Source organism: Erpetoichthys calabaricus, chromosome 9 (assembly GCF_900747795.2).
Source record: "Erpetoichthys calabaricus chromosome 9, fErpCal1.3, whole genome shotgun sequence".
Taxonomy (NCBI): domain Eukaryota; kingdom Metazoa; phylum Chordata; class Cladistia; order Polypteriformes; family Polypteridae; genus Erpetoichthys; species Erpetoichthys calabaricus.
The window spans coordinates 107984202-108011193 of NC_041402.2; the positions used below are offsets into that span (position 1 = coordinate 107984202).

The 26992-nt window shown below is 37.1% G+C and overlaps 1 protein-coding gene across 2 annotated transcripts in view; it reads left to right on the forward strand.

The window, feature by feature from the left end:
• Positions 1-26992, forward strand: part of pdpr (pyruvate dehydrogenase phosphatase regulatory subunit) — a 305042-nt gene that overhangs the window by 262814 nt on the left and 15236 nt on the right. For both annotated transcript variants that reach the window (XM_051931537.1, XM_051931538.1), the window contains 2 exons: positions 16992-17086; positions 26835-26924. In XM_051931537.1, the coding sequence (XP_051787497.1) occupies positions 16992-17086; positions 26835-26924 (185 nt within the window). The remainder of the gene's footprint in view (positions 1-16991; positions 17087-26834; positions 26925-26992) is intronic.

The window sequence follows — 26992 nt, forward strand, 5'->3', positions numbered from 1 at the left end:
GATACACTATCTGCAGCAAGATGTTCTTGCAGGTGTTTGGAGGTGATCTGTGGGTTGTCTGTAACCATTCTCACAATCCTGCGCATATGCCGCTCCTGTATTTTTCTTGGCCTGCCAGACCTGGGTTTAACAGCAACTGTGCCTGTGGCCTTCCATTTCTTGATTACATTCCTTACAGTTGAAACTGACAGTTTAAACCTCTGAGATAGCTTTTTGTAGCCTTCCCCTCAACCATGATACTGAACAATCTTTGTTTTCAGATCTTTTGAGAGTTGCTTTGAGGATCCCATGCTGTCACTCTTCAGAGGAGGGTCAAAGGGAAGTACAGCTTGCAATTGACCACCTTAAATACCTTTTCTCATGATTGGACACTCCTGTCTATGAAGTTCAAAGCTTAATGAGCTAATCCAACCAATTTGGTGTTGCAAGTAATCAGTATTGAGCAGTTACATGCATTCAAATCAGCAAAATGACAAGGGGACCCACATTTTTGCACAGCCAGTTTTTCACATTTGATTTAATTTCATACAACTAAATACTGCTTCACTAAAAATCTTTGTTTGGAAAACACCCCATGTTATAATATGTTTTGTTATTAAGCTTAATGTCACTGTTCTCTGTGCCCTCTGTTATGGACTCATTCATACAGGCAGACCAAATATGGTACACAGGGGCTCAGCATCAGCATTTAGAATTGCTGAGCCAAGCACAGGACTAGAGAGCCAAAGACAACTGGAGAATTGAATAGTCAGCCTAAAGACAGACTAGTATATTTCTGTCTTCCGTCAGCACACTATCCTCTTTCCTTGTTGGGAGAATGAGAACTGTATGTAGGCATTGTGCTATTCCTGTATTTTTGAAGGTGGGGTTTGAGTCCTTTCCTGTCCTTGTTTGGATCCAGGGAAAGAGCCTGCACATGGAGCAACCCGAATATAAGGATGGACCTACGGCCAACACTTTGAAGCTGCCGGGCGGAAGATTATGTCTTCCGTCAGGTGAAAATCCTTTCAGCGTGGCGACAAAAGATGGCAGACTGCGTTGATCAAAGACCCCCACATTGCTTGATAGAGTCTGTCATAAGCTTCCCGTCTGTAATACCGCGTGAACCCGTCAGTAAAGAGCTAGATTATCCTTTGTACTTCTCGTGTAATCTTGTAACCGTCATATTGCATGATGGGTGGGGATAATACCTTTTTTACTTATAATTATTTAAATTCAGGTTAATTAAAATGCCGCAATTGTAAAGAACACATTTCCAGAGAGCTAATGCCTCTTAAGGAAACACCGCAGTGCTCAGATGTTCCTAGGAAATGAAAGACATACCACTGTTATCTTTTTTGTTGAAAGTAGAGTAAATTATTATGCAGGCTGAGAGGGGTTCCTGAACGTTTTCATGTGACTTTAGGTCTAAATTGTCCAGTGTTGGGGAATGCAGATTATTTTTCTTAAGTAGGGATTGAATTACCGCTGTCTTTAGACAATCTGGGAAGACCCCAGTATCAAGTAAAAAGTTGACTATGTCAAGTACATTATCAATTAGAATATCAGAGACTTCTTTAAAAAGCAACTGGGACTTGGTCAAGGACACAATTGGAACACGATAGCTGAGAAATTACTTAGTGGAGTTCAGATACCTGTTTGAGTGAAGGAATTTACTCTTGCTAAAAAGTTCTGAAGTTGAACCGGTTAAACTTTGGAGGGGTATACTATATTATATCTTTCTGTTTAAAAATGTGGCCTCACAATAAACAAACCGTTAAACATTAAAAAGACCATGTAGCTTATTAAGCACATTTGATTAACTTATAGCTATATATTCCCTTATCAGACTCCTTTTTAAACATTTTCACGCTTGCCACTTGAATTTTATGACTTGATAATTTGTTTCTATGTCCTAAATACACTTTTGCTTAATTTCCACTGGTGTTCATAAGTGTGCAATTTATTATTTAAAAGAAAGAATGCTGCTGGAACAAATATTTGATGCCTATGAAAATTTTGAAGACCTCTAATAGGTCTCCATGAAGCCTTCTGTACTGAATTCTGAAGGGGTATTTATAACTCTGTTAGTCTGTTAGAGTAGGATGGGCCTTAGTCCTCGAATTCTTTTGGTTATTTTTCCTCTCATCTTTTAGACCCGTTATATCTTATTTGTAGTGTAATGACCAGAACTCCACATATTTCTGCAGATATATCTTTACTAGTGCATTGTACAGTCTAACCTTATCCCTTGAAATATATTTAAGTTTAATGATATACAGTATAATTATATTGCCTAGGTGATGAGTAGTATTAAGTGAACACCGCTGAGTTTTGCAAAATCTCAGAAATGTTTGGAAACTTTTCCAAACTCCAGAAATTGCATTGAAGTCAATGAGGAAGGAGCAGGGAGCTTTATTGCTATTAGTAAAAATCTCTGTACTTCAAGCTACAATTTTTAATGAGGTTGTTTTAAAACAAAGTTTATAAAAATTAAAAATATTTACACCTCCCTAAACACCTTAAGAGCACTTCGCTGCATTCATATTCATAAAAATGAAGCTGCTTTTGTTATCTGTAAGCAGTGACATTTCATTAACGCACAACCCATCTGTGATGTTAAGATGAGACTGACAAACATCATGGCTTGGTGGTTACTGGGTCAACCCATGATTCATGAGGCAAAGTGATGGTACTATACATGGTGGTTGGGTTGTTGGTAAGGTAACTGGCTGAACTCTCAGTTTTTCAAATGCCCTGTACTTGCCATTATAATAGCAATCATGTCATTACAGGTAATAGTGGCTACCCTCTCAGGTGCCTTTTTCCTCTCCCTGACCCCCAGAATGCAGAGGAGAAAGGGGTACAATGTGCCACAAGATCAGAAATGCTCAGTTAAGCACAGTCAGTGCCTCTAGTATGTGGGTGGTGAGATATCAAAGGGGTTAAGATCAAAGCTGCTCTAAAAGCCAATGAGTTTCTGCAGTATCATGATTGCATATGTAAGAGGTTGATTGGCATAGTCCAATTATGGTTGTTTTAGGCAGCAGCCAGAGGTTCAAGGCATTTCAGATACACACATATACGAGATGATTGTGATGTATAAAGGTAAATTGTGTTGAAATGTGCTTATGCCAGGTTTTATGAATTTCTTTCTGGAGTACACATTTTCCTGTTTTCTGGCATACACCTATTTTCATGCTCGAATCCACACAAGGTTTTATAAATGAGTCCCCGTGTATTTCGCAGTATGTACAAATTTGTAGATATTAGCACCCCAAGTAAAGGGAAAAAGTGCAGGATACACCTTCAATGACTAGCCATGAGGATGTGTTTTTAGTGCAGTTAACAAAAGCCAAAATATGCTCTGATTTAGATCTGAGATTATTTGTTTAGCCTGGGCCTTTTCCAAAAAAATTGTGATATAGAAGCATTCACTTTTTTAAAGAAGGATTTATTCACATTCATAGGGGATGAACTTTAAACCTTAGGGGAAAAAAAATGAAGCAAACGGATCGTTTAGCCCAACAAAGCTCGCCAGTCCCATCCTCCTAATTCCTTCAAAATAGCATTAAGTTGAGTTTTGAATGTCCCTAAAGTTCTAATGTCTACCACAGTATTATTACTGTATTGGACAAGTGATGAGCAGTGCCTGGTTGTCTCCACACATACCGCTTAGAATTAAGGCCAAAAAGTTCTATCTTGGTCTCATCAGACCAGAGAATCTTATTTCTCACCATCTCAGAGTCCTTCAGGTGTCTTTTAGCAAACTCCATGCGGGAGTTGGCCTTAATTCTAAGCAGTATGTGTGGAGACAACCAGGCACTGCTCATCACTTGTCCAATACAGTCCCCACAGTGAAGCATGGCGGTGGCAGCATCATGCTGTGGGGGTGTTTTTCAGCTGCAGGGACAGGACGACTGGTTGCAATCGAGGGAAAGATGAATGCGGCCAAGTACAGGGATATCCTGGACAAAAACCTTCTCCAGAGTGCTAAGGACCTCAGACTGGGCCGAAGGTTTACCTTCCAACAAGACAATGACCCTAAGCACACAGCTAAAATAACGAAGGAGTGGCTTCACAACAACTCTGTGCCTGTTCTTGAATGGCCCAGCCAGAGCCCTGACTTAAACCCAATTGAGCATCTCTGGAGAGACCTAACAATGGCTGTCCACCAACGTTTACTATCCAACCTGACAGAACTGGAGAGGATCTGCAAGGAGGAATGGCAGAGGATCCCCAAATCCAGGTGTGAAAAACTTGTTGCATCTTTCCCAAGAAGACTCATGGCTGTATTAGCTCAAAAGGGTGCTTCTACTAAATACTGAACAAAGGGTCTGAATACTTAGGACCATGTGATATTTCAGTTTTTCTTTTTTAATAAATCTGCAACAATTTCAAAAATTATTTTTTTTGTCTGTCAATATGGGGTGCTGTGTGTACATTAATGAGGGAAAAAAATTAATTTAAGTGATTTTAGCAAATGGCTGCAATATGACAAAGAGTGAAAAATTGAAGGGGGTCTGAATACTTTCCGTACCCACTGTATATATATATATATATATATATATATATATATATATATATATATATATATATATATATATAAAGTACTGCCTTACTTCTCTTTAAGAAAGGAAGATGTAATGATACTTGATTTAAACGATTCCATGTCTTGGTGGGTTTGCGTAGCTTATTGTCAATATCTTTACACCTGTTTTTAAGACTTATTGACTGAAACGGGCTTTCACGAAAAAAGTTAGGGCTTTGCTACAGGATACAGCCTCCACAAGTTAACGAAGTAAAAATAAAGGTGTATATTTCTGTTTTATTTAAACCTTTTAAGTTCATATGCATAGCCCCATTTGGCTGTTTTAGTTTTTTTTTTCTTTCTTCAGTAATATTTAATCTCCTTAAAGAAAAAGAACATCTGCATTTTTCTTTTTTTGTATCTCTTTAGTAATATTTTAGTGTAAAAGGATAACCAGTATTTAAACCTTTTATGTTACTTTATAAAGTTATTTTACACAATGTTGAAAAATTAATAAGAAAGCTACATATTTTGGCAGCTGCTGCATTAATTTTCAATGAAATGAAAAAAGCTCTCCAAGAGAAAACCTCAATGAAGAAGAAACAGTTTGCACTATCTAAAAAGGAGAAACCCTCATTTATAAAGGTTTGCTGCAGATGACTTAACTGAAAATAAATGAATAGTTCCTATGTGTATAATACATATTTATCTATTTTACTTATGCCTTTATTCCAGCAACTTGCAACATCTGAGGTACAATTTGTTACATTACTTTTGTTTTTTGCAGCACAGGCAGGTGAAGTGACTTCCTCAGGGTCACACAGTGGTGTCAGTACCAGGATTTGAACTGACAAGCTCCGGGTTTGCTGAAATATTACTGAAGAAAGAAAAAAAACGAAAACAGGCAAATAGGGCTATGCATACAAATGTCCATCCATCCATTATCCAACCCGCTATATCCTAAATACAGGAGCCAATCCCTGCCAACACAGGGCACAAGGCAGGAAACAAACCCCGGGCAAGGTGCCAGCCCACTGCAGGGCGCACACACCCACACACCACGGACAATTTAGAATCGCCAATGCACCTAACCTGCATGTCTTTGGACTGTGGGAGGAAACCGGAGTACCCGAAGGAAACCCAGACAGACACGGGGAGAACATTCAAACTCCACGCAGGGAAGCGAACCCGGGTCTCCTAACTGGCACCTTTCACTGCGCCACCATGCCGTCCGCATACAAACTTAAAAGGTTTAAATAAAACAGAAATATATACCTTTATCCTGTAGCAAAGCCCTAAGTTTTTTCATGAAAGCCCCTTTCAGTCAATAAGCCTTAAAAACAGGTGTAAAGCTAAACTTGCGGCACCGCTATTCAATTACACTTGCCTAACGCCACTCCTAAGGGGAGATACTGTGGGATCTGGGCATCCGTCAAAGCACCAATCACAGGCCCGATTAGAAAGCGAGAAGCTGTGATTTGTCGTCTCCCTCCCATGTAACAATCACAGCCCATGTTACAACGCACTATTTATGTATGTATATATGAAGAGGATGGATGGATGGATGTATATGTGTGTGTTTATGTATGTGTGTATATGTATGTGTATATATATGTTATATATATATGTATGTGTGGATGTGTATATGTATATACTGTATATATATATATATATATATATATATATATATATATATATATGTGTATATGTATATATATGTATATGTATATATATGTATATGTATATATATGCATATATAATATGTGTGTGTGTGTGTGTGTGTGTGTGTGTGTATATGTATATATATATATGACAGCAACACTCATAACAATGACAACACAATTACATTGACAATCATGTTACGTTATTTTTAAAATGTTTCCTTTACTTTTTCATAACCTCTTTAACACACTACTTGTCCGCTGCGAAGCGCGCGTATTTTGCTAGTATATATATATATATATATATATATATATATATATATATATATATATATATATATATATATACACACATATAAATATATAAATATATATACAGTGGTGTGAAAAACTATTTGCCCCCTTCCTGATTTCTTATTCTTTTGCATGTTTGTCACACAAAATGTTTCTGATCATCAAACACATTTAACCATTAGTCAAATATAACACAAGTAAACACAAAATGCAGTTTTTAAATGATGGTGTTTATTATTTAGGGAGAAAAAAAATCCAAACCTACATGGCCCTGTGTGAAAAAGTAATTGCCCCCTTGTTAAAAAAATAACCTAACTGTGGTGTATCACACCTGAGTTCAATTTCCGTAGCCACCCCCAGGCCTGATTACTGCCACACCTGTTTCAATCAAGAAATCACTTAAACAAGAGCTGCCTGACACAGAGAAGTAGACCAAAAGCACCTCATAAGCTAGACATCATGCCAAGATCCAAAGAAATTCAGGAACAAATGAGAACAGAAGTAATTGACATCTATCAGTCTGGTAAAGGTTATAAAGCCATTTCTAAAGCTTTGAGACTCCAGCGAACCACAGTGAGAGCCATTATCCACAAATGGCAAAAACATGGAACAGTGGTGAACCTTCCCAGGAGTGGCCGGCCGACCAAAATTACCCCAAGAGCGCAGAGACGACTCATCCGAGAGGTCACAAAAGACCCCAGGACAACGTCTAAAGAACTGAAGGCCTCACTTGCCTCAATTAAGGTCAGTGTTCACAACTCCACCATAAGAAAGAGACTGGGCAAAAACGGCCTGCATGGCAGATTTCCAAGACGCAAACCACTGTTAAGCAAAAAGAACATTAGGGCTCGTCTCAATTTTGCTAAGAAACATCTCAATGATTGCCAAGACTTTTGGGAAAATACCTTGTGGACTGATGAGTCAAAAGTTGAACTTTTTGGAAGGCAAATGTCCCGTTACATCTGGCGTAAAAGGAACACAGCATTTCAGAAAAAGAACATCATACCAACAGTAAAATATGGTGGTGGTAGTGTGATGGTCTGGGGTTGTTTTGCTGCTTCAGGACCTGGAAGGCTTGCTGTGATAGATGGAACCATGAATTCTACTGTCTACCAAAAAATCCTGAAGGAGAATGTCCGGCCATCTGTTCGTCAACTCAAGCTGAAGCGATCTTGGGTGCTGCAACAGGACAATGACCCAAAACACACCAGCAAATCCACCTCTGAATGGCTGAAGAAAAACAAAATGAAGACTTTGGAGTGGCCTAGTCAAAGTCCTGACCTGAATCCAATTGAGATGCTATGGCATGACCTTAAAAAGGCGGTTCATGCTAGAAAACCCTCAAATAAAGCTGAATTACAACAATTTTGCAAAGATGAGTGGGCCAAAATTCCTCCAGAGCGCTGTAAAAGACTCATTGCAAGTTATCGCAAACACTTGATTGCAGTTATTGCTGCTAAGGGTGGCCCAATCAGTTATTAGGTTCAGGGGGCAATTACTTTTTCACACAGGGCCATGTAGGTTTGGATTTTTTTTTCTCCCTAAATAATAAAAACCACCATTTACAAACTGCATTTTCTGTTTACTTGTGTTATATTTGACTAAGGGTTAAATGTGTTTGATGATCAGAAACATTTTGTGTGACAAACATGCAAAAGAATAAGAAATCAGGAAGGGGGCAAATAGTTTTTCACACCACTGTATATATATGTGTATATATATATATATATATATACATACATACATATACACACATACATGCAGTTTCAAAAACATAGAAATCAATATAAACAACATTAACATCATTATCATATGAGAATATGAAGTAATATATAAGAAGCACATTTCATATAAATATAAATTATTAAACATTAAAATCCATCCATCTATTTTCCAACCCGCTGAATCTGAACACAGGGTCACGGGGGTCTGCTGGAGCCAATCCCAGCCAACACAGGGCACAAGGCAGGAAACAATCCTGGGTTTTTATCTTTGTTTTATTTTATTGTAGAATCAACTCCTATCTGCGCACACCAGGGCGGCCGTGGGCGGATGCGTATGGTGTATTCACTCCATGTTATCGTGCATTGCGCTGTCAGTGGTATTTTGATAAAAGAATTTGAACAACATATAAGAAGCGTATAAATTATTAAACAGTAAAACATTAACATTTAAGAAGTAAAGTTACATTAAGTACTACTGCAGTGCCTTCGGGTATACCTCATTTTTTGTTTGCCCATTACATGCTTAAATGTATACATTTTTGGTGTACCTACCCGAGAACACTCGACATATAACCGAGCGTGGGAGAAGCATGGATTTTAAACACACGTTGAGTTCATCTGCTGGTCTCCCTCGTGGAATAACTGGTAATGTTTGACTAAAATCTACAGCGAGTAAAACGACATTACCTCCAATTTTTTTTTTTACGATCTCTGAGATCTTGCTTTTTTCGGTTCAAGGCTTCATAAGCTCTTTTATGTTCTATGGTGTACTTATCCCAAACCATCTTTGAATGTTGCAAGACTTTCGCCTTGTATGTAGATCGGGGTAATTACATTCATTGCATTCCTAGTCTGAATCACAATCTGATTGTATGGGTGGTTACCTGGCACTGTAGGGTTGCCACCCGTCCTTTAAAATACGGAATCATCCCGTATTTGAGAATGAAATTGCGCGTCCCGTTTTGAATCAATACAGGATGGGATTTATCCCGTATTTTTTTTATCATTTTTTTTAAAGCAGCATCTCATGCAAATCATCCCACACGCATTTTATGAAGATGCCTCCTTTCGTACTTTTGATTGGGTAATACTTGACGTCATCGTTAGTTTGATTGGTCTTTTTAACTGTCCAGTGAGGAGGGCGGGTCTTTTAAGTAGAGTCTGCAAAGTGTTGGCACTGGGATGTGGCACCCGCTGCAGTATGCGTCCCTTATTTTTTTGTATTAAAAGTGGTAACCCTACCTGGCAGGTAACAGTTATGTTTGGTCATGAAGTCGTCTAAAATCCGCCACGTGCCCTCTTTTAATTGTGAGAAGCAGATATATATAGCCAAATTGTCGCGCTTCGTTGCGGCGAAGTACTGCTTTTAATTTTTTTTAAGAAAAGAAAACCTTTTTAAACGGATCGAAAATACAGTATACCAATAACAATTTGTTAAGGATCTGTTTTTTTCTGAACCTCGCTTTTCACAGCTGTCGCGCTACGCCGTGTGTTTCGTTTATTTGACAGTATGTAGATCGTGGTAATTACATTCATGGCATTCGTTTTCTGAATCACAATCTGACTGTATGGGTGGTTACCTGCCAGGTAACGCTTGTGGTTGGTCAGGAAGTCGCCTTACATCTGCCACGTGCCCTCTTTCTGTTCCCAGAAGCTGATCATAGAATGGTTTTAATAGTTTCAAATAATGCAAAGAGTATGCGACACGTGTTTCTCCCTAATTCTGGGCTCATCAGGCATACACACTCACTTCATCCCCTCTCGGGAATCGAATCTCTATCGTCAGCGCCGGAGTTGAAGCCCCTAACGTTGCGGTCAGCAAGTCGGCTAACATCCGCCATGTGCCATCTTTCAGTTGCGAGAAGCAGATCATAGAATGGTTGAAACTGTTGCCCCTAACGTTGCGCTACGGCGTGTGGTTCGTTTATACCTCGTGTCTTCTCATTAAATTATAAGCTTTTATCTCGCTAATATGTTATTGCAATCCGCAGCGGGAGCGTTTCTATAAACTTAATTTAAACTTACGTTTTACACCGTGCTTTGTTTCCCTTATGAACATGCTTGTATGCTTCACTCGCTGGCTTCTTATTGTTTCGCTCCCTTCTCAATTGTTTAATGAATTTTTTGTTCTTCGCTGTTTGCGGCTCTTCCTTCATTTCTCCCTACTGCGTTCTTTTATCTCGCGAATATGTTATTGCAATCCGCAACGGGAGCGTTTCTATAAACTTAATTTAAACTTACGCTTTACACCGTGCTTTGTTTCCCTTATGAAGATGCTTGTATGCTTCACTTGCTCCCTTCTCAATTGTTTAATTAATTTTTTGTTCTTCGCTGTTTGCAGCTCTTCCTTCATTTCTCCCTATTGAGTTCACAGTCTTTTCACGTGATTACGTGGGAGGCGTGATGACGTGACACTCAACTCCGCCTCCCACGGCCATCAAGCTGCCGTCCATTACAGTATATTGTCAAAAATGAGGTTCCAGTTATGACCATTACGCGTTGAATTTCGAAATGAAACCTGCCTAACTTTTGTAAGTAAGCTGTAAGGAATCAGCCTGCCAAATTTTAGCCTTCCACCTACACGGGAAGTTGGATAATTAGTGATGAGTCAGTCAGTCATTCAGGGAGTCAGTGAGGGCTTTGCCTTTTATTAATTAGTATAGATATGTGTATATATATATATATATGTATATATGTGTGTGTATATATATATATATATATATATATATATATATATATGTGTGTATATATATATATATATATATATATATATATATATATATATATATATATATATATACACACATTATATATATATATATATATATATATATATATATACACACATATATATATATATATATATATATATATATATATATACACACATGTGTGTGTATGTGTGTATATGTGTATATATATATATATATGTGTGTATATGTGTGTATATATATATATATATATATATATATATATATATATATATATATATATATATATATGTGTGTATATGTGTGTATATATATATATATGTGTGTATATATATATATATGTGTGTATATGTGTGTATATATATATGTGTGTATATGTGTGTATATATATATATGTGTGTATATGTGTGTATATATATATATGTGTGTATATGTGTGTATATATATATATGTGTGTATATGTGTGTATATATATATATATATGTCTGTATATGTGTGTATATATATATATATATGTCTGTATATGTGTATATATATATATGTGTGTATATGTGTGTGTATATATATATATATATATATGTGTGTGTATATGTGTATATATATATGTATGTATATGTGTATATGTGTGTATATATATATATATGTGTATATGTGTGTATATATATATATATATGTATATATATATATGTATATGTGTATATGTATATATATATACAGTGATCCCTCGCTATATCGCGCTTCGCCTTTCACGGCTTCACTCCATCGCGGATTTTATATGTAAGCATATTTAAATATATATCGCGGATTTTTTGCTGGTTCGCGGATTTCTGCGGACAATGTGTCTTTTAATTTCTGGTACATGCTTCCTCAGTTGGTTTGCCCAGTTGATTTCATACAAGGGACGCTATTGGCAGATGGCTGAGAAGCTACCCAACTTACTTTTCTTTCTCTCTCTCTTGCGCTGACTATCTGTGATCCTGACGTAGGGGGTGTGAGCAGGGGGGCTGTTCGCACACCTCGATGATACGGACGCTCGTCTAAAAATGCTGAAAGATTATCTTCACGTTGCTACCTTCTGTGTGCAGCTTTTAAGTATGCTGCACGGTGCTTCGCATACTTAAAAGCTCAAAGAGCACGTATTGATTTTTGACTTTGTCTCTCTCTCTTTGTCTGCTCCTGACGGAGGGGGTGTGAGCTGCCGCCTTCAACAGCTTTGTACCGGCGGTGCTTCGCATACTTAAAAACAAACAGCCCTATTGATTTGTTTGCATTCCTCTCTGTTTCCTTTGAAGAGGAAGATATGTTTGCATTCTTTTAATTGTGAGACAGAACTGTCATCTCTGTCTTGTCATGGAGCACAGTTTAAACTTTTGAAAAAGAGACAAATGTTTGTTTGCAGTGTTTGAATAACGTTTCTGTCTCTCTACAACCTCCTGTGTTTCTGCGCAAATCTGTGACCCAAGCATAACAATATAAAAATAACCATATAAACATATGGTTTCTACCTCGCGGATTTTCTTATTTCGCGGGTGGCTCTGGAACGCAACCCCCGCGATGGAGGAGGGATTACTGTATATGTAGATGTAGATATATGTTTACATAACCTCTTTAACACACTACTTCTCCGCTGCGAAGCACGGGTATTTTGCTAGTAGAGTAAGTTCCATTTGTTTGCACTCCTGCGATCTTTACTTTCTTTTTTTGATACTTTCTAATTTTCTTGTTTTCATATTCTTTAACTTTCTCTGCATTTGTATCGCACCGTTTTTTTTAGCCTTTTGAATTCCACTGCTTTCATAATCTCTAACCTGCTGTGCATGTGTATAGCGCCAACATTTTTGAATGTCTTTATGAAGTTCTGCTTTGTCTTTTACTCTTTGTCTTTTAATTCTGAGCCCGATTGGACATGCTTTTTTTCAATTCCACTTGTTTTGGGCTGATTATTACTTTCCTTATTTTCTGAATTTGCACCTAGATTATTCTTTTTCTTTTTTTGCATTTTTTCTCTCCAATGCTTTTGAGTCACTTTTCTCCACGCTGCTCTTTCTTCTTCGCTTAGTCATCGACGTTTCATCTATAACGTATTGTCCTTATATGCTTTATATGCGCTGAGAGCCCTGAATTTGTGTGTGCTCAAATCCTTTACATGACTGAGTGTTTTGCTGCCCGTGGTCTTATTTGATATAAGTTGTAAGTAGGGTGTGTCTTGCAAGAATCTCATATTCAATCTCTTGACACAAAGTCTCATGTTTAAGGTCCCCACGAGATACTCTATGGCCAATCTCTTTCGTCTCGCGGGTCTTTTAAGTGTCTTCCGTGATCTTCACGTGAAGATCACGTCTCGTCTCCCTAGTCTTTCTCTCCCAGGATTTTTTTTTATAATAGAGAGATATGTTAAAAATAGCAGCAGCTCCAGCACTGACCACTGAGGGACAACACTCTTAATATCCCACAATTCTGGCAAGGTTCATTGTACCATAACCTTCTGCTTTCTATGTTTTAGCAAATTCTGCCCCTATATACACAGTGTATCTTAACCCCCACATCTTTTAGTTTGATGCCCAAACTCTCATGTGGGACATTTCTGTAACCAAGACAAGTAATATATATGCACCACGCTGAATCATATGTTTTTGCATATTAGTGAACACACAATGTTTCCATTTTGAACCTATGCTGATAGTTCCCTAAAACTCCTGTTCTTTCAGAGCATAAGAAATCAAGATTGGATGTTTATTTAAATTATATTTCTTCACCCTGCAATTGTTAGATGGACCTACTTACAAGATCTTATTTAACACATTTCAAATAACTGCTGAAATTGAATTTAAATAGATCCTTAAAGTTTTAAGTGATCATAAAATGAAATAAGTAAACAAGTGAAAGACAGTAAGGGGAAATTTGCAAAGTTGTATTCCTTTGAATCCTTTTAAGAAAATAATATATTCTTGCTTAAATTAATCTTAAACTCAACTTAAAAATATATTGCAACTGGCTCAATTTCACCAGCAAAACAATAAAAAATAAAGAACATTCTTGATAAATGGCTGTGTATTGTGTTCCTGTTACTGCCAAAACCTTAAAAATGCAGTGACAATACATGATGAAACAACACAGGGTCTCTAAGAATGCCATCTGGGCCTCCACCTATTTGTCTATGGATAGTATAAGAACCTGGTCTCCCGGTGAGCCTGTAATTTTCCTGGCTATTAACATGTTGTTGGATTCAAAATTAGCATAAAAGGTATTACAGTAATCCCTCCTCCATCGCGGGGGTTGCGTTCCAGAGCCACCCGCGAAATAAGAAAATCCGCGAAGTAGAAACCATATGTTTATATGGTTATTTTTATATTGTCATGCTTGGGTCACAGATTTGCGCAGAAACACAGGAGGTTGTAGAGAGACAGGAACGTTATTCAAACACTGCAAACAAACATTTGTCTCTTTTTCAAAAGTTTAAACTGTGCTCCATGACAAGACAGAGATGACAGTTCAGTCTCACAATTAAAAGAATGCAAACATATCTTCCTCTTCAAAGGAGCAAACAAATCAATAGGGCTGTTTGCTTTTAAGTATGCGAAGCACCGCGGCACAAAGCTGTTGAAGGCGGCAGCTCACACCCCCTCCGTCAGGAGCAGAGAGAGAGAGACGGATAATAAAATCAATACGTGCCCTTCGTGCTTTTAAGTATGCGAAGCACCGTGCAGCATGTCTCTTCACGAAGCAGCTGCACAGAAGGTAGCCAACGTGAAGATAATCTTTCAGCATTTTTAGACGAGCGTCCGTATCATCTAGGTGTGCGAACAGCCCCCCTGCTCAACCCCCCTACGTCAGGATCAGAAAAAGTCAGCGCGAGAAAGAGAGAAAAGTAAGCTGGGTAGCTTCTCAGCCATCTGCCAATAGCGTCCCTTGTATGAAATCAACTGGGCAAACCAACTGAGGAAGCATGTACCAGAAATTAAAAGACCCATTGTCTGCAGAAATCCGCGAACCAGCAAAAAATCCGCGATATATATTTAAATATGCTTACATATAAAATCCGCGATAGAGTGAAGCAGCGAAAGGCGAAGCGCGATATAGCGAGGGATCACTATACACTTAACAGGAAAGGAGGCATTAAGGTTTATCGCACAGGTGACTTTGTTTTTAGCACCTTTGATTGTCTGTCTAAAGACTTTACTGCGTTCACCATGAAAGTGAGTAGTTACAAAAATAGTTTCATGTGTGTATTGATGCCGTCTTTCAATTAGCTTTTTGCTACTCACAGTGTCTGATTTCTGCCAAATGTAACCCCTGTATCACAAGCCTTCAGAGGAGAACAGATTTGGACAGTCTTGCAGCATCAGATGTGACCCATCTTGCTCCACTTTCACTGTTCTTACTGTTTGATTGATTTGTTTTGGTACCAAAGAAAGATTTGTGTGATCTAAATACACCACAGTGACAATGACTCCCAATAGATTTGCATATTCCTGGAAAGATATTTTACTAATACCAAGAGAAAATTAGAACATTACAGCAGTTGATGCACAAATTCCACAGAATACACTCAGGATGAAGTTAACACTTTAAAATAAAAGTAAAACCTAGTCTGATTATAGTAATACAAAATATCACTTTTATTGTCCCTTTAAGCACCATAGGTGCATCAGCTTTGTGCTAAGGAGGTGCTGCAGGTTAACCAACATGTTGTGTCTTGTTCGTGATATCCACCAACTTAGACAAGATCCTTATTTTTGTTACTTCTTCCATAGAATTCCCAGAACAGAACCAGCCTTCCAGATGTGTGGACATGTCTGTTTATCATTGCTATTGCCTTTAAATACCATTTGAGGTATGTGAGGCTAAAGGACTTAGGGCCTTTATATACCTGAACACCCTAAATTCACCTGGTCTCTGTATTCCTCCTCCTGTTTATCATCTTTACACCTTATTACAGACTTAACCAAGAACTTTACATTGTAAGTCATCCATATACAAGATAAATAACAAGAAACCCAGTTCTTTTGGAGGCACCTTTGTTCCTGCCCCCCAATACTGAAAGACACCTCTTTCAGTAAAACATGATCTGCTTGCCATTGTCATCAGTAATTAAAGACTCTATGGTAGTACCCATCTTCATTGACATTCGCTTTTCACCCAACTGTTATGGCTCAGTCAAAAAACATGATTTTCACATATATGCCTGCTCAGTATAAACTGAAGTAGGCCTTTGGTAGCTGATACTGTAGCTAATGGTGTAACCTACCCTAATACTGTATGTACTTGCTGACATACTGCGGGAGTTTCAAAGCAGTTTTTTTCCTAAGGTGTTCTGTGGTGATTAAGTAGGAGTAATACTTATACTACAGCAAAAATCTTACTTGCATGTTTCACCAGCTTACAAGCCTTTTCAGAAATTTTGACAATATAAAATGTTAATGCTATGCTTTTAGTAATTAAGGTGTCTAGTGCAGTTACCTTTCCTTAGCACTTTAACCGTGGAGACCTTAGGATGATAAATTATTGGCATTCTGTAAATTAATCAACAGATACCTTCTTACTTCAATATGTTTTATCCTAATGGTTTTAACTGTGAACAAGTTTCTATTTCAGACTAATGTCTCCTTCAGTGGCAAGCTTTGAATATTTATAATTTAAAGTTGATATATACAATAATTTGTTTATGAACTATAAGCAATTACCTAATATTTGAAAGCTCCAGTTTTTGTCTTGTTAATGAGAAGATATGCTTAAAATAATGTACAGATTTTAACCACAACATTAAACAGCCCAAAGTTTGTCATTGCCTGCTAACCTTCACCCTTACAAATTAAGATGAACTTTATAAGTTTAAAATAGTCATTCAAAAGAAAAGCAGTTCATGTGATGTATGCTCATGTGAGCTTGAACTAAAAAAAATTTATTTTAGCTTGCAATAATACAAAGACAGCATCATTGTTGATTGAAGGAAGGAAATCTACAAAAACATGGTGATGAATATGGTTTTGAGATAAGAAGATTGTTTAGGAGTAATATATGCATATTTACCGAATAGCATGACAGTACTTTTTTTTAAATAAAATTTGGAAAAATAAAATGTGTTTTACAGCTTTAAATCTAATTGGACCTCGTGCAATGGATGTTCTTTCTGAGCTGTCTTATGTTCCTATGACCCCTGAGCATTTTCCATCTCTCTTCTGCAAGGTAAGAACATAATTATTATATGGAATTCATTATAATTTTCTTATCCAATTATCCACTTCATGTTCATGAGGATCCAATGCCTTTCAAAGGGCCTGGCCAGTGCAAGACAGGATCTAACCTGGAATTGGAAATTAGTCCATCAAAGGGCACATGCAGACACACACACACCCTAATTCAGCCACACTAGACCAGTTTAGGTATGATAGTTTAGATATACAAAGTACAACAACAACATTTATTTATATAGCACATTTTCACACAAAAAAGTAGCTCAAAGTGCTTTACATAATGAAGAAAATAAAAATAAAAAACAAAGTAAGAAATTAAACTAAGACAACATTAATTAACATAGAATAAGAGTAAGGTCCGATGGCCAGGGAGGACAGAACAAACAAAAAAAACCTCCAGACGGCTGGAGAAAAAAAAATCTGCAGGGGTTCCAGCCCACGAGACCGTCCAGTCCCCTCTGGGCATTCTACCTAACATAAATGAAATAGTCCTCTTTGTATTTAGGGTTCTCATGGAAGGACTTGATGATGATGGTCATGCAGACTTCTGGCTTTTAATCCATCAATATTGGAACATCACAGTGCTTTGAGTAGATGGTGGTGGCGCAAGCCGCCACCACAAAGAAACCGGAAAAATAAACAGAAGAGAGAGTAGTGGTTAGTACGGATTTTAGAGCCACCATGAATAGTTATTATAATGAATTGAATATACAGAGAATCAGGATTAAATTAAAGTGAAGTTATGAGAAAGCCATGTTAAAATAATGTGTTTTCAGCAGTTTTTTTAAAGTACTCCACTGTATTAGCCTGGCGAATTCCTGACATTTTTAGAATAAATCACTTTTTAAAAATTGTTATCTTTAAAGATGGATTACTAAAATCTGAATACACACATCATTTGATTTATGCATGAAATTGTGTTACCTCCAATTATACTAGTATTAAACAAATCACAAGTACACTACTGTGTGTCTGCAAAAATGTCTACTTTGAATTATAAAATTGTTTTCATTTGTAGTTACATGTGTATCTTTGACCATATGTGTTTTGTTCCATGCCAAGACAGACAAAAGCTCCCTGCATTGGGAAAAAAGTGTCAGAAAAGGAGTTGGTCATTAGAAGTCTATGCATAATTTCAACATCTAAAGTAGTTGGATATTAGAACAAGGTTTTACAACAACAGGCCATTTAGCTCAATAAGATCACTAGCCCTTTTTGCTTAGATTTACATTGACATTTGAAAGACCCCTAAAGTCATGCTGTCTACCACAGTAATTTATTCCATGTGTCTATGATTCTTTGTATGAAGAAAAACTTTCTAATATTTGCAAAAATAGCCCTTAACAATTTTCCAACTGTGTCCCAGTATTTTTGTTGAAGAACTTATTTTAAAGTAACAGTGGGGGATTCTTGTACTGTTTCCCTTCATAGTCACGTTATTTCTTAGTCATTGTTTCCTTAAACTGAAAAGGTTTATCTCCTTCAATCTTTACTGGTAGCTGATACCTCTTAGTCCTGGAATCATCCTTGTTGCTCACCTCTGAACTTTCTTTAATGTTGATATGTCTTTTATATAATATGGAGAATAAAACTGTATGCAGTAGTCCAGGTGTGACCTCACTAGTAAGTTATATTGCTTAAGCATAACCTCCCATGACTTGTACTCTTTACATTGTGCTATATAACTTAGAATCTTGTAATCCTTCTTAACAATAGAATCTCTGAAGCCTACGAAAAAACTCGTAATCCCAGGCCACCTTAACAATAGAATCCCTGAAGCCTACAAAAAAACTTGTAATCCCGCCCCACCATAAATTCCTTTGCACCTCTCCATCAGTGTCTTTTGTTTTGTAAAATGTGTCAGCACAAGCAGCAAGCAGCCTGCTATCCCATCCCCCTACCGACGGACCTCAACTCGGGCAAAAAGCTCTCCCAGCTCAAGCCTTGTTTATCTCGGTGTGAGGTGCCTGGAGTTGTAGAGGGTAAAATTTTTTTTTTTTCATGTTTTAGTACTAATGACAAAATTTTGATATGAAGTGTATAATGTGTGAAGACTGAAGTCCAAATATCAAATAAACACTTTCACAAAAGGTACATGTATAACAAAACAAGTGTGCTTTTATTCAAGAGTATAACCGAAGAAAAAGAAATGGGGTTAGGGTAAGTCATTGATACGACCGCTTTAGTGGTATAGCGGCAAGAACTGCCAACAAGTCAAAAGAATACCTCAAAACAACTGTAGATTATTTTGTTAAAAAATACAGAGTAAAATTAGATTTTTTTTTCTTGATTTATGAAACAAAATTACACAGTGCAAGATATCCCAAGTGAGCTAATAACAAAAAAATATGAAATTAATTTTGTTTCTTGTTGCAAAATGTTTGAAAAAGTAATCTCTCTTTGCACTTCAAAAATGGTTATACCATGTTTAGCAGCTATAATTGCTACTTGGCATTTATAGCAGTTATTGAGCAGGCTCTCCTAGCATTCTATAACTGCATTTGTGAACTTGTAATTATGAACTGCATTTTTCATGTTCTACAACAATAATTCAGTGGGATTTATGTCTGGATTTTGACTAGGCTGTTTTGTCTTAGAGTCCCAGGTGACCCTATTCTCACCTCTATCAGAATCTGAATTCACTTTATTGGCCAACTACACTAATGTGTAGTAGGAATTTGCCTTGATAGTATTGATGCAACATACAGGGACAACACCGAATACAAAAGAGAAATATAAGAAGATAAACTATAAAATGATAAAATATGATGCAGCATACAAGGGCAATACAAAAAAAAATAGATAGTTGGGTTGAAATGTCCAGGCAGTCTAGTGTGCAGGTATGCATACAGTAGGTATTAAGTAGAAGCGCTCACCTGATTAATAAAAATAACTGCAAGAGGCAAAAACTGCAACTTTCACTGCACAAAGATGTTTGCCGGACGGAAGTCTTTGGAGCAGGTGATGCCTTGGTGGAGTCAGATCAGCAATGATCTATGCGGGGCTTTTCATTACTCTGAACTCCTATAGGAGTCTGAGTTGTATTTTTCAATCTCAGTGATTACATCAGCGAGTTGCCACTGTACTTTGTGAGCATTAGTGCAAGGGCAAATGTAAACACCAGCTAGAATCACCAACAAGAACTTGTGTGGTAAATAAAATGGTTTACAATTTATAATAAGCAATTCTAGGTCAGGAGAGCATGATTTAAAAAGAACCATCATCGGCAATAGATATCTCTACTTTTTAATTCTCAAACACCGCTGCTTGGGGGGCTTGTTTTGTTTTGGATGTGCTCTGTCTCTAGGTATGTCAGAAGACTGGGACTTTGTGAAGTGGGGTCCAGCCTCACGTGGGGAGGCAAAATGAGGTGGGGGGGGGATAAGGTAGGGGAGAGAAAGAGAGCAAGCTATATCCAATCTATCCTTTTAATCCTTATAATTATAACTACCAATGTAACAATAGGCTGCATGACAATAACTTGTGGGAAAATTGGAATTTAAGGTTAAAGTTGTCTCACTTCCAGTTAAGACTGCAAAATGACATCAAAAATTCAGAATCAAAGTCTCTATGATGGGACAGTTAACTTTGTGAGCTGGAATGTTAAAGACCTGAATCATGAATTAAAGAGAAAAAAAGTATTCTGTCACCTAACAAGTCTAAACGCTAAAATAGTATTTTTACAGGAGACCCACTTACTAAGCAAGGATCATTTCCGGCTGCAAAAGACTGGACTGGCCAAATGTTCCATTCCAGCTTTACAAAGAAAACTAGAGGTGTGGGAATTCTCATACATAGAACAGTCTCATTTGTGGTATCAGATGTAGTATCTGATCCTAAAGGGAGGTATGTGATTTGTCATGGGCAATTTATTTAACTGTAAAGTGATTTTGATAAATGTTTATGCGCCCAATGTCGATGATAGGGAATTCATGCAAAATGTATTTGCATCCATTCCCAATGTGAACACTCATAAAATTATAATGGCTGGGGACTTTAATTGTGTTTTAAATCCACTCTTAGATAGGTCTCCTGTCACAGGGGGTATGACATCTAACACTGCAAAAATAATTACACAGTTTTTAACTGACCACAACTTATTAGACCCCTGGAGGTTTCTAAACCCAAACTCAAGAACATATTCCTTCTACTCACCAGTGCATCATTGCTACTCAAGAATTGATTATTTCTTTATAGATAATAATTTCTTGCCTACTATTAAATCTTGTAAGTACGACAATAGTTACTTCCGACCATGCCGCTCTGATCTTGGAGCTAAAATCATTATGCCCCACATACTTATCTCGCAGACGGCGTCTTAACCCACTTCTGTTAGCAGATGAGAACTGTACAGAATTTATATCAAAGCAAATCAGTTTCTTCCTAGAGACAAATACATCCTTTTTAAGCAATTCGATTCAACCATAACCTCATTTATTTGGAACTTAAAACATCCATGTATCCAAAGAGCAACCCTACAAAGACCTAAGGCAGAAGGTGGCATGGCTCTACCTAACTTTCAGTTTTATTACTGGGCAGCAAACATGCAAGCTATAAAAACCTGGACTCAAATAGATGACCATACACAGGCTTGGTCCGCAATAGAAATAAAATCCTGCAGTACTTCTTTATATTCCCTGCTTTGTGCTCCAATAAATGCAAGTTATCGCCAATAAATTAATAACCCTATTGTTCTTCACTCACTCAGAATATGGAACCAATGTAGAAAGCATTTTAAGATGGAGAATCTTTTATCTGTGGCACCACTGCATGAGAACCACCTTTTTCAACCCTTGCAAACATATGCAGTTTTTAATATCTGGAAAACATTTGGGATTAAATTGCTTAGAGATTTTTATATAGACAACATCGTTGCATCCTATGAACAATTACATTCCAAATTTAACTTTCCAGCAACACATATCTTTCACTATTTTCAAATTAGAATCTTTGCTAAACAGAACCTGACCGATTTTCCTCATCTTGCACCTTCCTCTATGCTAGAAAAATATTGCTCAGTTTCGAGGACTCAGACAGCATTTCTGCAATATATAAAATTATTTTACAGTCCCTCCCTTTCAAAGATCCAAGAGGACAATGGGAAACGGTCTCTCACTCAACATATCAGAAAAGGAGTGGAAGGGAGCAATGCAGAGAATTCACTTGAGCTCCATATGCGCAAAGCATACAATTATTCAACTCAAAATTATATATCGAGCACATCTGTCTCGCTTAAAACTGTCCAAAATGTTTCCAGGGCAAGATCCAACCTGTGAACGCTACAATGAAGTTCCTGCCTCACTGGGTCACATGTTTTGGGCCTGCACCAAATTAACATCATTCTGGACAAAAAGTTTTAAGTGCCTTTCAGACAGCCTTGGTGTCACAATCTCTCCTAACCCATTAACAGGTGTGTTTGGAGTTCTTCCAGATGAGCTTAAAGTGGAGAAGGACAAACTAACTGTGATTGCCTTCACTACAATATTGGCATGCAGACTTATTTTGCTAAACTGGAAGAATCCTAACTCTCCTCTTTTAAGTCAGTGGGTTACTGATATTGTATACTATTTGAAATTGGAAAAAATCAAATTATCAGTTAGAGGATCTGTTCAGAACTTTTTTAAAACCTGGCAGGATCTAATCAATAATATTTTAGAATAAGCTCTTAAAGCACTGAGGAAGTAGATTCTTTTCCCATTTCTTTTTCTTCTCCATTTATCTTTATCCGCCTATTAAACTCATCAATTTATTTATTTTTACTAGCTTTAAGTTTTACTCCATACTCTCTTTCTCAGGGGTGGGGGTTGATTTGTTTTCAATCCTGTTTTTGTAACAATTGACTATTTGTATGGAATGATGACAATAAAATCAATAAAATTTAATAAAAAAATAAATAAAAAAACAAAAACTGTCACATTCTTAGCCTTAGTTAATGTAGAAACACACTACTCTGCCTTTGTACTATCATATTGTAACACGGTCTGCTCGGTAGAGTGTGAAGTAGGGCAAGTCTAATGCAGAATTGGGAATAGCACAGAGCAGATAAAAAAAGAAAAATCAGTTATAGTACGTATTAACAGTTCGTTGACTTTGTTTGCCAGCCAGTGTATGTTAGACATATTCCAGGCAGTGGTTGCCGTAGTCCTCACTTCCTGACTCAACTCAGTACACCAGCTCCTCTACCTCTGGTCCTCTGCCAATGATTGCTGATCACAAGTGCTCATGCAAAGATGTAACATCCACAGATGTAATTATAATATCTGTACATTGAGTAATAGAATAAAAAGGAGTGAAAGTGTCACTTTTAATTAATTATGTGTTATAGATGATATACCCAAATTATAAAGAAAAAGAGTACAATGAAGTCTGGTTACAAACCAATACAAACTGATAATGATGAATGTAGTTTCAGGTGACACAATATCCTGTAGTTATATTTGATTCTTCCTGGTCAGTTCATAGTCTGCACAGGACGAAGCATATCTGTCTCAATATAGCTGCTGAGACAGAGTTGGCTTCTCTTTATAGAGGAATGGCAAGAGAGAAAGCGAGAGTATGAGCCTAATCTTTTACTGGTCCAACATCTTTTCATATACCTCTGGACAAATGAGTACAGCAACTCCCTTGGTTCATCCAGTCCTGTTCCAGCAACAATCCATTTCCATTGACCAGTAGAATAAGTATACTTGTCACTTTCTAGACCATTCACCATTGAAAGCACTTACGTACAAGCCATCCAATAGTTGCTTTGTTCAGTTGTAGCTTTTCTTGCCTGCATTTTCTCACATTTAAAAGGAAAGGACAAATACAACTTCTAACAAACTATTGAGTGATTAAAAACTAGCTCAGTGTGCAAGCAGTGGTACTGAGAATGCAGTCAGACTTCTTTTTGTGGCCACATACACTGTCAACATAGCACTGTCATATGTAAACACTAGCGTGGAGAATTGCTTGCGTATTCAAGTGCTAAAGGTAGAAGCTGCCATCACACTTTACATAACTTATCTTAAATAAGGAATGGCATTGCACACGTATTTTGTCAGCATGCCTATGTCAATCAAACACAGGAAGTGGTCTACTTTGACTACGCTGCAAGAAGATAAGTAAATAAATACAGGTAAACAACATTCAATGTGGCATTTATACAAGTTAACAAGTAAAATGTTTTTCATATAAAGACCATCAAAAAGCACAAATAATAATAATAATAATAATAAATTTTATTTATATTGCACTTTACAAATGAAACTTTGCATGATACCATGGCAAGCTCGGCAGGCCCTGTTGTTTCATTGAAGGACATGTGTGCAGCAGATTCACTGGCAGGATGACACCCAATCTGTTGCATCCAAACAGTGCCCTCTTTCGCCTTTATGCCTGGTGTAGCTGCATTGTTATGTGTGACTAAACGTTTCTTGCAGGGAGGGCTTCTGTTCTCTTTCTCCGATGTAGAACCCTCATCCTCATCTGAGTTCACCTTTGTTATAGCACGTCTTTATTTGAAAACAGCAGTGTCTGATTAGGGGGAGCATGAATGTCACCTAGAGAATAAAACTGAATTTTACAAAAAAATGCTAACCTTTACAATTACCATAAATTTACACCAGCTGTTACAAACTGAGATCAAATTTTATTCTTAAATAAGAGCACACTTCTTTTGTTATACTTGTACTTTTTGTGAAGTGTTTATTTGATATTTGGACTTTAGTCTTGACACATTATGTACACTTCATGTCAAAATTTTGTAATTAGTACTATAACTTGAAAAAAAAATCTGTTTTAGCTATATGTTCAACATTTTTTGCCTTGCATTTGCTGTCATCCTACATTTACCCAGTTTGTCGTTAGACACAGAACACACATAAAATGCATGTGTTCTAAATAATGATATATTGTATTCCTTATACAATTCCAGGCATCTCACACCCAGATAAACAGACTTGAGCTGGGAGAACTTTCTTACTGACTTGAGCTGCGGTGGTGGAGGGGTTGGGATAGCAGGCTGCTTGTTGCTTGTTCTGATCGACGCATTTGCAAAACAAGACACTAATAGAGAGGTGCGAAGGAATTTAAGGTGGCCCAGGATTACAACTTTTTTTTGTAGGTTTAAGGAATTCTAGTGTTAAATACTGACTATGTGTAGGCATTGAATTTGGTGAATTATGTTGTCCAACACCTCTTTGACATGAGAAATTTTGGAAGGTCCCTGCTTTTCACTCACTGCTGTCAGAGAGGTTTCTGCTACCCTGCAAGCCTAATTGGGATAAAGTGGATAAGAAACTGGATATATAGAAAACCTTTGCTTACATTTTGATTGTTAATTTATGATGGTGTTTTGAGAATTGCTTAAAATGTTGACTTTTGTTTAATTTGTAGTATGCAATATCAAAATGCACACAACAAGGGACTTTGCAGAATAGAAACTTAAGAAAGGAGAGCTAATTATACTGAATTTTTTCTCAGGGTCTTCTCAACGTCCGAAACTTCAGTTAAGTATTCATGTTTATCATGGTGTCAGAAAATGATGACATGTTGCATAGTGGTCAGACATGTACTGCCTTAAATGGTTTTACTTGCTGTACAGATATTTTGATACACAACCTGGATGCAGACAATGGTGCACTTAAATAGTGTATGCTTAATGATGTTGCATATCACAGCTTCTAATGGCCAAGTGGGAGCAACCGCTATACATTTTGAAAACCAAGTTCATGGTCTTAGAAGAGAAGAGAAAAGTAATGGATTGTATACTTGAATGCAAACATGAACAAGAATGGATGGCTGGATGGAGATTTTTCTCTATCTAATGGAGGGAATTGAGTTATATTGATTTTAATATTAAACATTCAACATTAGATGGCTGCTACTGACCTTTTGTTCTGTGTACAATGGGTTATAAGTCACAGGTCCTCTGGGCACTAAGGAAGTTTAATGTCAAACAGCACAGTGTCTAGTGCTGCTGCCTAACCAACATCCTTTGTACATTTGGAGTTTTCAGATTTTTTTCTGTGTCTGTGTGGGTTTTCCTTTGGGTACTCCAGTTTTTCAGTCACACCACATAGAAGTATCTTTTATGTCACTTGGCAATTCCAAATTATTAATTTGTGAATGTGAGACTTGTATGAATAGGCCCTGCAAAACGATGGCGCCCTGTACAGGACTGGTTCTTTCCATATGTCCTTTGCTGTGGTACTGAATTGGATTAAATGAAATGTGAAGTTTAATATCTATATCCATACATGCATGTCTCTTCATGCTATATGTATTGTGACTCTGTTGTGCTCCCATGAGAGCTCCAACCCCACTATCATCAATGCAAAATACCTAAATAGCCAGTGATTTTGTTTAGCTCAGCTAATAAGACTGCTTGCAGTCTATACTAGAGGATAGTGAGTGAAAGTGAATGGGAGAGCCAATGTTCAGTAAGCAGGTGGAGGGTTGGCTATTATGGGTAGTGAGGGGAAAAAGGTTTTGATTATAATAATGTTTGTTTTGTAATTCAACTGTAGTTGTATAATGTCCTCTGTTCACTCAGAATGTGGCTATATGTGAATTGGAGAACGAGCAATGATTTTGGTATAATTTGCACTTTTCATTTTTTTAGATGATTACCCATAAATTTTAAAAGAAAAAATAACACAATTTTATATACAGTAAAGTTATTCAAACAGTTCATAGGTTCTGTTATTCTCTAGTTTCTGTGTTTATTTTGTACTTACATCATGTAATATTTCCTTCAGGAAATGAGTGTAGGCTATGCAAATGGAATACGAGTGATGAGCATGACTCATACAGGAGAGCCTGGATTCATGTTATACATACCTATTGAGGTTGGTGACTTTAACAGTTTTATTCAATTAGAAGTTAATGGCTGTATTATTCAAAGTATCACTGTCAG